The 14,783-nt window shown below is 44.2% G+C and overlaps 1 protein-coding gene across 1 annotated transcript in view; it reads right to left on the bottom strand.

Moving 5' to 3' along the window:
- Positions 1-14,068, bottom strand: part of CRYBG1 (crystallin beta-gamma domain containing 1) — a 47,974-nt gene extending 33,906 nt beyond the window's left edge. The window contains exons 1-5 of the mRNA XM_044244696.1: positions 13,365-14,068; positions 6,652-8,965; positions 3,369-3,416; positions 3,161-3,279; positions 984-1,149 (exon numbers count right to left, since the gene is read on the bottom strand). Coding sequence (XP_044100631.1) covers positions 984-1,149; positions 3,161-3,279; positions 3,369-3,416; positions 6,652-8,965; positions 13,365-14,053 — 3,336 coding nt within the window. The 5' untranslated portion in view covers positions 14,054-14,068. The remainder of the gene's footprint in view (positions 1-983; positions 1,150-3,160; positions 3,280-3,368; positions 3,417-6,651; positions 8,966-13,364) is intronic.
- Between the last annotated feature and the right edge of the window lie 715 nt (positions 14,069-14,783).

A 14,783-nucleotide genomic window follows, 5' to 3' on the forward strand; every position in this document is an offset into this window, starting at 1 on the left:
CAGAGAATTCAGAAAATTTAAGAGAGGCTATCTCAGGATAGCAGATTGGGATGATGGGCTTAAACCCTGCTTTATTACCAATATTAGTTGAGCAATAAATAAAGAGTGCAGGGAAATTAGACCACTGACTATGACAATTTTAAATGGTGTTCCTCATGTCTTCTGTAAGGTTTATCACATTATGTACTTAAAGCTATTAAAAGATAAATCAGTTAGAATACCAATGATCACTGAAGTCACTCAAATGTTGACTTAAGAATCAAGTAGCATTTTCCTCTGCCAAAAACTGTTACTCATTCTTACTCACTCTCATTTCATAACATTCCTTCTCTTCCTATTACACTCAAACACCCATCTCTGTTACACGAATGGGGTTTTAATCTTCCACTTGGAAGATACGATTAACTACATTTTTAAAGGTAAAGAAGCATTAAATCCCAGCAGGCACAAAGAAAGACAACTTCCTCATCAACAAATAAGGAGCCAAGACATTTTAGCTAATCCTTAAAGCGACCTCGAGTACCTACTGTTTTTAAACCCACAGAGAACCCCAGAGTTGAACTTTCAACTGGATTTTGGGGGGATTATTTTTCCAAAATAGAATTCCTATAAGCCACTCAAGGTAATCCGAACTCACACAGCAACCAAAACACAAAGGGAAAGAAAAATCTGTTCGTATAGAATTCATCCAAACCAGGTTAATAAGTAAAATACATTTTTGGAGATGGGGATGGGGGACAGGAGTGAGAAATTAACCTTCAAGATTTATTACGAAAAAAATGACTAATCAGAGTGTTTCTTTTCTAATTCAAGTGTACAAACACTGAAGTTATAGAAAATATATTCATAGAGCATCGATCGAACATTTTTCCCCAGTCTCTTATTTCATAACATGAACTTTTCTCTCAAAGAAAGAATCATCCCCGGCATTCAATAAATACTTGCTGACTGAATCATTACACTCTGGTTTTCCCATAACCTACCTGGACCACATGTCTGATTGAACCAATCACCACGGGCTTAGTAGACTCTGCCTCCTCATTTCCTTCCAAAACATCTTCTAAACCCCAGAGACCAGAGAGTTCCAATTCTCCTTCTTCTAAGGGGATGGTGTGCCCTTCGAAATTGGGTTTCTCATACAGAATCCAACTAAGAGTAAAGCACAGCAAAACTATTAGCTGGTGTTGGTAAGAAAGGTTTGGATGACTCAAGTATTCTAGCTAATAGCCTCCCCCTACACCGTCCCCTTCTTCCCTTTCCTTCTCGCCTTTTCCTCCCTTTTTCTCTCTCACATATTGTGGCCAATTATCATATATACACTGGTCAATTATCCAGCAATTAAAATATATAAACTCTCTTTAAAACTAAATGTACTGGGCATAAGTAAGCCTCTGAAAATCCAAAAACCATATCAGAATCTTAAAGAACTTTTGGCATCAATATAAACATCACAGAGTCACTGATGTTCTATGGAACGGTCAGTTTGTGAACAGTTACAAATGGTAATACACTGGATAAATGGACTTTTCCTAGAATTCTTTTTTCTCCCTATATGTGTAGAAAACACTTCTAGAGGGATTTTACTTACATTCCAGGACTGTATCAACGGATATATTGATACAAAATATTGATACCAAAAAAAAAAACCCTATATGCATGTTAATGTAGAGCATTTTATTTTATTTTATTATTATTATTTTTTTTTACGGAGAGCATTTTAAAAATACCCTTCCCAACAACAAACATCCAAACACTAAAGAAAATCTAATGTCAGTGTATGACAGTGCTGCTCTTAGATGCTTATGCTTTCAAGAGAGAAGCCAACAAAATTTGAAGGAAAAAAAAAAAAAAAAGAACACTGGGGTGCCTGGGTGGCTTACTCAGTTAAACATCTGCCCTTGGGGGCACCTGGGTGGCTCAGTGGGTTAGGCCTCTGCCTTTGGCTCGGGTCATGATCCCAGGGTCCTGGGATCGAGCCCCGCATCGGGCTCTCTGCTCGGCGGGGAGCCTGCTTCCCTTCCTCTCTCTCTCTCTCTCTCTCTCTCTCTCTCTCTGCCTGCCTCTCTGCCTACTTGTGATCTCTCTCTGTCAAATAAACAAATAAAATCTTTAAAAAAAAAAAAAAATCTGCCTTTGGCTCAGGTCATGATCCTGGGCTTCTGGGATCGAGTCCCACATATGGCAACCTGCTTAACAGGAAGCCTGCTTCTCCCTCCCCCTCTGCCGCTTCTCCCTCTCCCTCTGCTGCTTCTCCTGCTTGCTCTCTTCTCTCCCTCTCTTTCTCTAATAAAGAAATAAAATCTTAAAAAAAAAATAAAGAGCACTATTATATTTAAAACAAAATTTATATAATATTTGTTTTTAGTGTTATTTTTGGTCTTTAAATTTAAGAACAAAAGCTAATTATATTTTTGTGATGAACATGTTAAATACATAGAAAAATGTTATAATATGTAATACCTAACAGGAAAGATGCCGCGTATATAATCAAATAGAAAAGACAAAAACAACAATAAAAAGCCTTACTAGTTTTTTAAACCACAAATGTCTAAAGCCCAGCCTTCTTTATCTCAAACAAGATCAGTATCAAAGAGAAGTGCTTATGCCAGATAAGTGATTTTTTAAAAATGGCTTTTCTTAATTCAACTTCCTTTGTATTTCCTAGAAGCTGTCAAGCTGGTAAATCATTTTTTCACCAGTTTCTTTAATCAAAACCATAAGTTGCTGAGAGGCTGGAAAATAAATTTTAGGTTAGTCATTCAAAGTCTTTTCTCATAGAACATTGAAAATTCTACCAACAGGATTAGCGCAATTCTTCCCAACCTCACTGAAAATTCATAAAGCAGAAGTGTTTGTGAGGACTCGGAGTTCCAGTAGTCCTGGCCAGTGTGATGTGGGGTATATGGGAAAAGAAAATTGTACTGCTGCACACACCTGACTTTTCTAGCATTAATGGGCATCTCCTCTATAAAGCAGAAACATGGTTCAAAAATGTAATTTCTTAGACATGAATTTCTTGCAATACCCCCTAAGACTAGTATTTTCTGCCCTTTACATTACTGAAGGCATAATTTTAAATAAATACTGAAGACCGAAAAGGTAACTAGAAATGTGAAACACAAACCCTCTAAAAGTCTGGAACCCAAAGCACTGTTCTTACCATCCTCTAACGACCTTGACGATGACCACCGGGGAGAGGCTCCAAGAGCTGCAATCCTCAACATCACTGAAAACTTCAATGCACTCATCAGAGACATCTGGGTCCCTGAAGATCACTACCTACATGAAAATGAAAGTGGCAGCACACGGTTGGACGTTATCAGAACAAAATAAAATCCTGACTAGAAACACAGCATCCATCATCTTACCTTTCCAGGCCGGGGATTGATTTTATTTGTAAGACTTCCTCTGAGGGTCTGTAATCAGATGAACAAAAACACAACAAATTAAACTTTGTATAATACTCTGTAGAGTTTCTCTGCCCACGATCTATTTATTTGCCTCAAAATTCATCGATTTTGAGACAATCCACCTTGATCTGTGCCAAAGCTATATTAAAGCTCTCTCTGAGTCCACACTGTTAAATTAAGAGCAGTTCTTCTCCTCTAGCTAAATGTGCTATTTCAATTTCTCCTCATTTATTTGTTTGTTTTTAGAGAGACAGGAAGGGAGGGAGGAGGAGAGAGAGAGAGAGGGCAGGGGGAGGGGCAGAGGAGGAGGGAGAATCTTAAGCAGGCTCCACACCCAGCTAGGAGCCTGATGCATGGCCTTATCCCACAACCTGACCCCAAATCAAGAGTCAGACAAACAACTGGGCCAGCAAGGAGCTCCTCAGTTTTTCCTCATTTTCCACCAATCTAGAAAATTCAAGGCCCAAGAGTCAGACCTATGTTTTACATCAGTGCACAGAATAAGAATTCAGCTAAGAAAATATAATTCAGGGGCACCTGGGTGGCTCAGTTGGTTAAGCAACTGCCTTCCGCTCAGGTCATGATCCTGGAGTCTTGGGATTGAGCCCCGCATTGGGCTCCCTCCTCAACATAGAGTCTGCTTCTCCCTCTGACCCTCTCCTTTCTCATGTTCTCTCTCTCTCTCAAATAAATAAAATCTTTAAAAAAATAAATTATAATTCAATCTCTGTATAATATCAAATACAGAGAAATTATAAAGTATTAATCATGTATCTAGAAGGAGCTACATCAATGTTATGTGTTCATACATACACCTTATCTGAATCTACAAATATTGTCTTCTACCAACTTACCATCATATCACAAGTATTAGTCTAAATAAAAAGGTGCTCGTGGTATGTATCACAATGTATATTGCACATAGTTTCCTTAATCCTCCCTTTTTGAAGGACAAAATAGGTTTCTCTATGGTTCCAAAACTAATCATTTTCAAGAACATCTGACAAGACCAGTAAAACCAGAAATGCATTACATAATAAAAATAGTAATTATACATGAAAAAATATACAATACAGACTACTTTCAATGCTGACCAGGATGCTTATTCTTAGGACTGCTTTTAACCTGATCACTCTTGTACTAGGCCATAGTAGAGTATACCAAAGACCACAGGAAGGCCTCAGTAGAACACTATTAAAAATCAAAATGGCATCTACTTATTTATTTAAGTGAAATAAGCTGAAGAAAAGGCCAGAAATTCACGGGGTGCCTGGGTGGCTCAGTGGGTTAAGCCACTGCCTTCGGCTCAGGTCATGATCTCGGGGTCCTGGGATCGAGTCCCGCATCGGGCTCTCTGCTCAGCAGGGAGCCTGCTTCCCTCTCTCTCTCTCTGCCTGCCTCTCCATCTACTTGTGATTTCTCTCTGTCAAATAAATAAATAAAATTTTTTAAAAAAAATTCACATTAAGACAATAAAGACAGAATGGTCATAGAGGAAACAAAGCCCAAGACCTATGGAAAAACAAAAAATGAAATTTTTTAACCATAAAAACACTTAGAAAAAGTAGGAAAATACTTTGTGTCTTCTTTTTACTCCATTTGGTTTGATTTTTCAAGAGATTCCATAGGGAAGCTGTATATTCTCTTGTTAGACTCATCAAACTGCTATGAGATAAGTGATCTAAGAATGAGTAAAAAGAGAAAAGAAGGCTGTAATGAATGGAAAGTAGGCCAGTGGAAATTCTGTGCTTAAGAGAAATACCTAAAAATCTTCTGATTTCTGAGTGCTACAGGCCGATTCAGGTTTGTTTGTTTACCACAGTGGTTCTCAAAGTGTAGTTCTGGGGCCCTTGGAAGATCCCCAAAACCTTTCAGGAAGTCAATGAGGTCAAAACTCTTCTCATATAAAGAGGGTATTTTCCCTTTTCAGCCTCTTTCTTTCACAGGAGTACAGCGGAATGTTCCAGAGAGCCCAGGATGTGTGATGACACCACCGTTCTGATGGTTAACGGAAGGTGTCCTTGTGTGTTCTCAGGCTTTACATTTTTTTTTTACTGTTAGTTTCTATTATAATCAGCTCCAGCAGGCATACCTCATGTGAACAAAAGCTCTTTGGGGACCTCAATAATCTTTAAATATAAAGGTGTCCTGAGACCCAAAAGTTTGAACATTTTTGAAAAGGGGGATTTGAACTTCCTCTGGACACCCAACCATACATTTCAAAAGCTCTTCCAAAATGGTATTCTATGCTAGGCTTGAGCCAAAGCCCACACAACAAATGGAAACACGCTACAGTGCTCATTCGAATGAAGAAGAGGGCACGGTATCTTCTGGCAGATTATCCTGTGAGACAAGATGGTCTACACTGGCCAGACAGCCTAGTTCACGGCGTGGGCAACAGGAATACAGAGGCCCACTCCTGTTCCAGGGCCAGCAGAGCTATGCTCTAGAACTTATACTCTGCCTGGTTCATACATCATCCTTCCTCCCCTTGAGCATCATGCTTGGTAACAGAAAGACACACAATTCATACCAAAAACTCAGTAGAGAAAACAACTCCTGGAATTTGGATGAAAGAGGATGGAGAAATCATAACTGTTCCTCAAAGTCATATTTTGCTGCCCTCTCTACAATATTAAAGGAAAGAGCCAATGTAGACCAAAATTCTTTGCCCCAAAAGCTTGGTAGGAAAAAAGTTTCCCCGATGAAACTTCCAAATAAAGAGAAATGATTTCCTCAATTACATGGGATAATCATCTAATGTTACTTATAGAAAGAAAGAGTGAATCTTAACGTCACAAGAGAAGAGTTAGGAATAAGATTTCTTGGTGGGGCTTTTCTGAATAAATGAAGCAGCTTTACAGATCTTCAAAATTCTAAGCAGAGCACTGAGCATTTTTACTCAGAACTAGGTAAGAAAAAACAACTCGTCTGTCTCTGAACTCTCAAGGTACCTAACCTACACCTTTCAGAATACAACATATAAATTCATAAGCCTTAAAATATGTCTAACTTGTTTTCCCTGCTAGAGCACTAATGCCTTGAAGACAGAAAACTTAGTACCTTTCTTCTTAGCCGCTTCCAATCCTTTATATACATTGTAGGTTTTCATGGGATCAATGAATAGAAAACTATCATTCACATGCACAACCGTTTAAAAGAACATGAGTTGCTCATCACCTCTCTCTCTCCCCTCATTTTATAAATACCCCCATAAATGGTAAAATATGTTGCTACTTACGGTCGTATCTGATAAGGACATGGCAGAAAAAGACACACTGGGGTCAAACCGGCTGGATTTGAAAAGACCCATGAAGTCTGCGTCGCTATTTCCATAGTTGGGCTTAAGAATGCTTCCGACACGATTAGCCTTTTCTGGATCATCACTGTTCTTCAGTTTAGAAAATTCAGAAAGCTGGGTTTCTGGCAAGTGTGGGTTGCTTCGTGAACCCAGGTCTTCTTTGGTTTCCTCTTTGGGCAGGTATCTCTCCATGAAGCTTGTGCTTTTCAAGCCCGAAGGAGCCGCATCTGTGGCATCGAAACTGAAGACCTTTCCGTTGCTGGGGGGAAGGTTTGGCTGCTGTCGGTCTGCACCGCAGGGGGTGGCCCCCTCCGCCCTGGGCGGTAACGCGGAAGCCCGAGAAAGAGAAGTGTTGTGAGGAGGGCCGAAAGACGTGGTCATGGTACTGACTGACGTCACAGAGGGAGAAAAGACCTTGTCTTGCGGTGACGTAGGCAGCAGGCTGGAGAAGAGTGCGCTCTTCTCTAGCCTCGATCTCTTAATTCCGCCATTGGGGACATCTTTGTTCTCTTTGTCGTTTGTCTCTGGAGCCGTGGAAGGGTCGTCTTTCCCGTTCGTGTACAGGGACTTGAAGAGGATACTCTGCTCGGTAGATGTGCGTTTGGGCCTCAGGTTGGGTTTTGTGTAAAGGTTCTGCATCAGATGTAAAGCCGGTGACATTTCTGGCTGGCTTTCCTTCTTCTTCCCCAGACCAAAGGTAAACACGTTGGGATCTAAGACTTTTTCTAAATTGTCCTCATGAATCGGAGGCATGACAAAGGGAGGGGCAGGCGAGTTGGGCACCCTGGCCTTCTTTTTCTTCTGAGGCACACAGACGGTGCTGTCCATGTTTTTGATAATTTCAGTGAATTTTTCCATATCTGATGATGAATCAAATACACTATCATCACTACCCACAGACACGTTCAGAAGACTGGCAGGGCTGGCCTGGCCATTCACAACATTTTGATCTGGTCTTTGGGGAGTTCCTAGAGGGTTTCTGCTCCCAGGGGAGTCAGTCTTTGGGGGTTTTCGGTCACCCTGACTTTGAGCCTGGATAGGCTGAGTTTTCTCTGATTCTGGCGGCATGACTTGCAGGCCAGATTTTGCTGCTTGTTCCTCTTTGCAATGAATGTGTTCGGGAGACGTGCTCTCGCCGCCCAGCCCTTCTGCTTTCTGGGGAGCACAGCTTGCAACAGAAACCACTTCAAGGTCATCATTGTGACAGCTTGGCAGCTGTGCTTCTCTAACTTCAGAGCTCTCTGAGATGACCTGGAAGCCTACATCCTGGGTGCTCTCCACGGGGAGCACGAAGGACCGGACCTGGACCAGCACCTTGGATGGACACTCGGTTCCCACAGCTTCCGGGCTGTGCTCTGCGCACGGAGCAGGGTTTGCGGCCCCTCCTTCTCCTCCCTGTGCAAGTCTGGAGGGCAGCACTCTCTCCTCATTCTTATGTGACACAGGCAGAACACCTCCATGATGGTTTTCTGACACTTCTACATGGGTGCATGGAACGTTGCTTCCGGGAGCTTGAACACATGCATCTCCGGGTGCGGGCTGCGAGTGAGAAGGCCCGTTAGATGACTCAGCTGGGGGCTGTGAGTCAGAAAATGTATCCTGTGGCTTTGGTCTGGCTGTTGGAGGGGAATCTTTGGTATCAAGAACAGCGGGAATGTCCTGTGCCAGATCAGTCATATTTTCGAGGGCAAGCCTTTTGCTGTCTGCAGTCATTGAGTCACCCTCTCCTAAGGGCTTGTGGTCCATGGCAGGAATCAGGGCAGGACCCACCACTTTGGAAGAGCAGCCTGCGTCTATCTGCACTTCTGCTCTATCACCCTGGGTAAGCGGAGCACCGAGAGCTTGACCCTCGGTAGGCTCGCCCTCCGTCCCTCCCACGCTGGGGCTCCCGGTGGCTGGTGGGATCTCCTCCTCCTTAACTCTGGGTTCTGGCGAGCTCTCCTTTGCCAGCATACCATTCTGGTGACTGTTTACTGTGCCTTTCTTTTCAGATTGCTCCATCTCTTTGGCTTTTTTGGCTAAATTCAGCTTCGCCCTCCCGACAAAGGTCTTATTACAGGCAGGAGAGTTCCTTGTGCTTCGAATGTCAGCATATTTTGGGCTACTGGTGGCCCGTTTGTTCTCGAATAAGGAGATCTTGTTGGCAGTGTTTCCTTTATGAACTGGCTGGCTAAATGGATTATGTTCATTTCCCAAACTGTCAGGATTCTTGGGAGTTTTAAGATTTAGTTCCACATGTTTGGGCTTGGCGGGGCTGCAAAAATAGAGCAGTGAGATAAAGTTATTGACCTAGTTTTAAAAAGTGAACATACCAATTCATTACAAAACGCTTATTACTATGAAAAGCCAACAGCCTTCTGTTAAGTAACATTTGTTTTTTTTTTTTATGAGACTATTTAAAAACCATCCTAAATACACTTTCAACTGTTTTTAGTGAATGTTTCGCTTCTGTATGATAGATGAGAAAATTATATAGCCAAGAAAATCGAGAGATGGGATGTTAGCAAACTTACCAAGTCCCTAATTAAGTGAACACAGTGCTCAGCCACTAGAATTAGAAGACATCTTAGGGCTTGAAGAACATTAGGCTGAATTTATATATTTAATGTACGCCCTTATTTCAAATATGTAAATGATCTCCCCAAACATCAATTGTGTATTTTTATAATTTTAAATATTATTTCAAAGGGCTAGATTTTTAAAATATTTATCTGTTATTTACCTCTTTGGATATTTCATCCCCTTCATCTTCCTTTATGTAACTTTACTCTGATTATGTAAGTGTCTTCACTACAGAACATTTGGAAAATATAAAAATGAGGAATCACTCATACTCCTATGACTCAGATAATCTCCCTGTTAATAGTTTAGTAAAATTCAGTCTTCTTGTGTGCATAGTAAAGTCCTTTAAACAGAACAGGAATTATTCTGTTCACAGAGTTTCGGATCTTGTCTTAAAAAAAAAGATTACTTAATCTTATATTTCACATTTTTCATAGTTTCAAGTTACTAAAATTTGAACTTTTTCATAATGTCTGCATGAAATTTTCATCATATAGATGTACCATAATTTACTTAACAGTTGCTCAATTGTTGGTTTTGTCACCTTTTGGGGGGCAAGGGGAGTTTCCCCTCACTCTAGAGAGAAACTCTAATGTTTCTTGGTTATTACTCCCAGTGGAAATCATAAATTTTTGAATGTATGTACTGTTCTCTTTCTGAGAAACAAAATGTTCTCTGTATAACGTTCACCAGGTCTGGTCCTTACACTGATTATCTCCGTGAGCTTGGTCAGGTTAACTCACTGGACTCGCTACCTTCTCTGCCTAGAAAAACAACGTAGATCGTTTAGAATAGAGCTGGTCCTCTCCCCACCGCCCACCTTCCCCAAGGAATGGCTGAAGCAATTCTTGGGATTCTCTTCAGCTGCAGTGGAGACAATAGAGACAGAGGCTTGGATCTGGGGCCAGCCACCCTCCTTTTAGCAAAAGCACTTCAAGTTCTCTGTTTCATATATCACTTTTATATAAGCCTTCCCAGAAGAATGGGCTCCAAGGCTAAACACACAAAAAAATGTCTAAACCATAGGCCTAGTGGTTTCTGAAATGAAGAGATAATAACCACTAACAATCACGGACTGACACACGCTTGACAAACACTGCGCTTGCCTAATGTACTACTTTATATGTTCTCGTTTAAGAGGAGGAAGCTGAAGCCTAGAAAAGGCAGGTAATTTGCCAGAAGTCATACACCCAGTGAGTGACAGGTCAGGGTTTGAAACCAGGTGTCCTGGTTTCAGAGGCTATGCTCCTGACTGCTCCTGTGTCCCCAGACCTCAGTGACCAATTCTGGTCCTTTCCAGCTTCACTTATTCAAGAAGTCAATGAATTAGCAGGAGATCTGTAAGATGAAGCAATCAGACTTTGGAGGCCCCCTTGATAATGAAAAGGAGAGCCACACAGAAATCTCATTCTGCCGCCAGCATAAAATTCATTGACTTTCAAGAAAGAGGAGTCTTTTCAGGCAATATGACTTTGGGTGAGACACCTTTCTCTTCTGGATAAAATGAGTAGACTGAAAAGACTTGAGAAGTCCTTCCCAAACACAGCATTAGGAATTTAGATTTTTACTTTTTTTTTGCAATTTGATTTAAATACTTAATTTAATATACTCTCGTGAATTTTTCTTAGGCATTGCTTTCCCCAACATCTCCATAAGAGAGATAGGCTCCGCCATGGTGAGCCCATAGCTTAAATTTAAAAGGAAAATTAATTTACATGCACTACCTTGAAGATTAATTTCTAAAACCAGTGGAGTAGAAATGGAGAGCTTACAAGTACCATCAGCTAATGCAGGATGTTCACGTACCAGTAAATACACCTTTTAAAAATTCTCACTAATCAGCTCAAGAAACAAACATCAAAGTGTATCTTGCGATGTAAATGGAAAACACCAAAGGTTAGCCAATAACCTACCTTAAGGACAGGAAACACATCTGCACATTAAAGATTTACACCAAGATCAAAATATATTTTACAACCAAACTTTCTGTGCTATTAAGTTCTGCTACCAAGAGTCACTACAATTAACCTAGCTCAAACTGATTAAAAGGAAGGCTTCTATAATTCATGTTTAATACCTTTATTATAATGTGAGAGGGGAAAATAATCTGGTGTCTAAAAAGCCATGGCTAGAAGAGGAAAATTCTCCTTATTCTAAACATACCATTGTTAAGAATCTCAACATTCAATCCTTGGTACTGAACTGAAGACATAATTTTTCTAACAGCATCAAGAAACTCTCTGCTATATAGTCCTTTTTCAGGGACTATAACCTAAGTTTAACTAAAACATCAGGTGCAAATTATTTTTAAAAAATCATCTGGTAACATTTTTTCTTGAAATATAATCAGAGGGGGAAAAAAACTGGGAAAAAAATCCATCCAACAGAAAAAAGCAAGAAGGAACTGATTTCCCATTTCAGGAGCTGGCCAATTCACCAAGCGCGAGGCCCTGTGGAAAACACAATTAAGCCAAATGCCTTGCAAAGGGAAAATTTTAGGTAGGAAATAATCGGCACAGAGAAGAAGACATTTGATTTAGTTCTTGGGCCCAAAACGGCACATGAAGAGTTTCATTATAAGAATCGCTTCCCAGGTTTGTTTACCCTCCTCCTTGCAACATTTCTGGTTTTTCCACTGGCGCTCGGCTTGGAAGGCAGGGAAGGCGTCCTCTTAGCGCTCCACAGCAATGCTTCTCTAAGCTCACACTCGAGGTCTGAATGTTCAGCCACACTGGCCTTCTTCAAATAATGGGCATCATTCACTCTGGTTTCTTCTCTGACACTGCCGTTGCAGAATAAATAGGTGACTTTATCAAAGGTCTCCAGGTTGGCAACTGGGGCGGTGGCTCACATTACTCATTAAGCAGGTTCTTCCTCCAGTATTTACCAGACCTCCTACTCTAAAGCTTACTTACCGAAGAACTCAAATGGGATGAAATCATCCGGTTTAAGAATCAAAATGCTGGGAAAATACCGGCTCTTTTAATAAATGCGCAAATGTAGGAAAAAACTCGGGCAGTTTCCATAGTCCTTTTGTACGGGCGCTAGCTGGGAGGTGGGGCAATGAGAGCATGGGAAGGGGAGAGGATCTTGAGTTTTCCAGAGAGCCCTCCCTATGCCATGTTCCTATACACACCGCATTCAGCATCAAGGCAGAAGCCCAGCTCCAAAAAGCCAACAGAGATTTCTCCTGCTTTGCACTTCCCCAGACTTTACAGCTGATAACCCACTCAGGAGTTCCCTCAGCCATCATCACCTCAGACAGTTCTTTCTCTTCCTTTTGCAAGCCAGAGTGAGCCATAAACTTCTCAAGGGCAATATACTGAGTCATAGTCTGAGTTTTTCCGCATAGTTCCTGGCACAACACCAAGCACAGAAGTCACTCAGTAAATATTTGGGGGGAAAAAAAATCAGTGAATTTAACAGCAGGTAGTTAGTCCATTGCTGAGCTTGATTCTTCCAATGTTCTTTCATTGAACAAAGTTCCCCAGTAAGAACACTGCTCTCTCTTCATTTCTGTAACTAAAGAATTCCTCTTCAACCTGGGGGCAAACATGTCACTAGCCTCCCAAACATTCGAAGGAAGGGAATTAGAAAACAATCTTTAAGTTGCCCTAAGTTCCAGAAAAAGTTCTGTGAATTCTCTAAAACTCACCCATGTCAAAGTTACTCCTGGGACAGGACTGAAATTAAGCGGTTTTGCTCCATGTTTTCAAATTCACTGCATAGGTGTTTCCAGAATGCCCTATCCAGGAATGCTGGTGTTTTAAGTTTTAAATAAAGGATTAGCTCAAGTCAGGCCAGTCGGTCCTCTTTCAGTGGCTGATGTAAACCCTGAGCCTCAAGAGACTGTTACATTCATTCAACTTAAACATTCTACCAGAACAGCAATTCACGCGGCGGGGCTCCCGAAGTGTCATCTCCAGCTGCACTAACCAGCCCTTCACTACCTCCGTTTCAACACTGAGGGGGAACTCTGTGCACAGTTAGTTCTGCCACAGATGTAAAGACCCCGGAGCCCCCCAGAAACACCACCCAGAACGTCTGCCGACACCCACAGCGCGCCCAGGTCCCGGTCCGCCGCTACTTACAGGGTCACTTTAGTGGTCACCGTCGACCTGCCCACCCCGAAATGGTGCCTGGGCTTCAAGCCGTCCGCGTCCGAACCACCGGCCGATCTGCCCGGCTCTTTGCTTCGACTTCCTTCTCCCCGGTTGTCGAAGTGGTTGGGGAACGGGCCCCTCTTGTGCTCGGGCTTGATCTCCGGCAGCAGCGAGCTGCTCTTGACGGTGAGCTCGCGGGGGATGACCCGGGCCGCCTCCTCCCCGTTGTCCCCCGCGGCGCCCTTGGCGGCGGGATCCGGCGCTGGCGCCCTCTTCGGGGGGGACTCCTTGGCGGGAGCCCGAGGGCCGCCGGCAGGCGAGGTGGGCGCGGCCTCGGGGACGCGGCTCTTGCCCCTCCTCTTGGTGGGGGACGAGGCGGGCGGCGGCGGCTTGCCCCGCTCGGACTCCCCGCGGAGCGGTCCCCTGGGCCCGGGGCTGGACTTGGACTCTGCGCCCGCTGCGGAGGCAACGCCCCCGTCGGGGGCCGCCCGCGGAGATTTCACTTTCTTTTCCGCGGAGCCGTTCTCCGTGGCCGCGTTTGGCGCCACCTCGTAGTCGAACACCGCGTCGTCCCTGCCCGCGCTGTCCGGCAGCGCCGTGTCCGGCCCGGGGGAGTCGGTGGACTTCTGCGACCTTCTCCGCCTGCCCGACCTGCGGCCGCCCGACCTCTTCTCCATGTCGTCAGAGTCGCCGCAATCTTCTGGCCCCGGAGGAATCGCGCCCGGCTCGTCCCCCTGGGCCGCCTCAGTCTTGCTCAAGTAGATGTCCAAAGTTAACACGGTGGCAGGGTGGGCGCCGGGCCGGCACTGTCGCCCTCCGGGCCCCTCTTGGCCGTCTGCCTGCGCCGCGTCCGAACAGTTTCCCTCGCGCTCGGCCGGAGGGTCCCCTGGCGGAGTCGACGCGTCCTCGGAGGGCAGGCTGTACGCGTCTTGGGGCTCCAGAGAATCTGCCCCGGCGCACACACGGGGGGCTCTGTCAGAGGCCTCGTCTAGCCCCCCCGCGGGCCGCTCCCCGGTGGGCGACCTCGGCACAGCCCTCGCGCCCTGGGCTGTCTCCTGCTCGCAGCCAGCGCCGGGTGCAGCGTCCTCCCCCGGACTGCCGGCCAGCGTCTCTGCGCTGCCTTGCCCCGAGGAATTCTCAAGTGAGGAATGCAGCTGCTTGGCAGCGGTGGTGGCACCTGGGAAAGACTCTCCCTCTGCCTCCAGAGGTTCTAATTGGAGTGAATCACGTTCATGGCCCTGCTGCACAGCCGCCGCCGCTGCGCGGCTGCTCGTGCAAGGTGACAGCTCGGCGTCAGTGGGGGCCGCCTGCACTCGGGTCTCGGGGCGCTCCTCCGACTGCCGGGGCTGCTCCTGCGGGGCACCCTCCTCGCACGTGTCTTTCTGCTTTGGTTGGCCGCCCTGAGGT

This window comes from Neovison vison, chromosome 1 (genome assembly GCF_020171115.1).
Source record: "Neovison vison isolate M4711 chromosome 1, ASM_NN_V1, whole genome shotgun sequence".
Classification (NCBI taxonomy): domain Eukaryota; kingdom Metazoa; phylum Chordata; class Mammalia; order Carnivora; family Mustelidae; genus Neogale; species Neogale vison.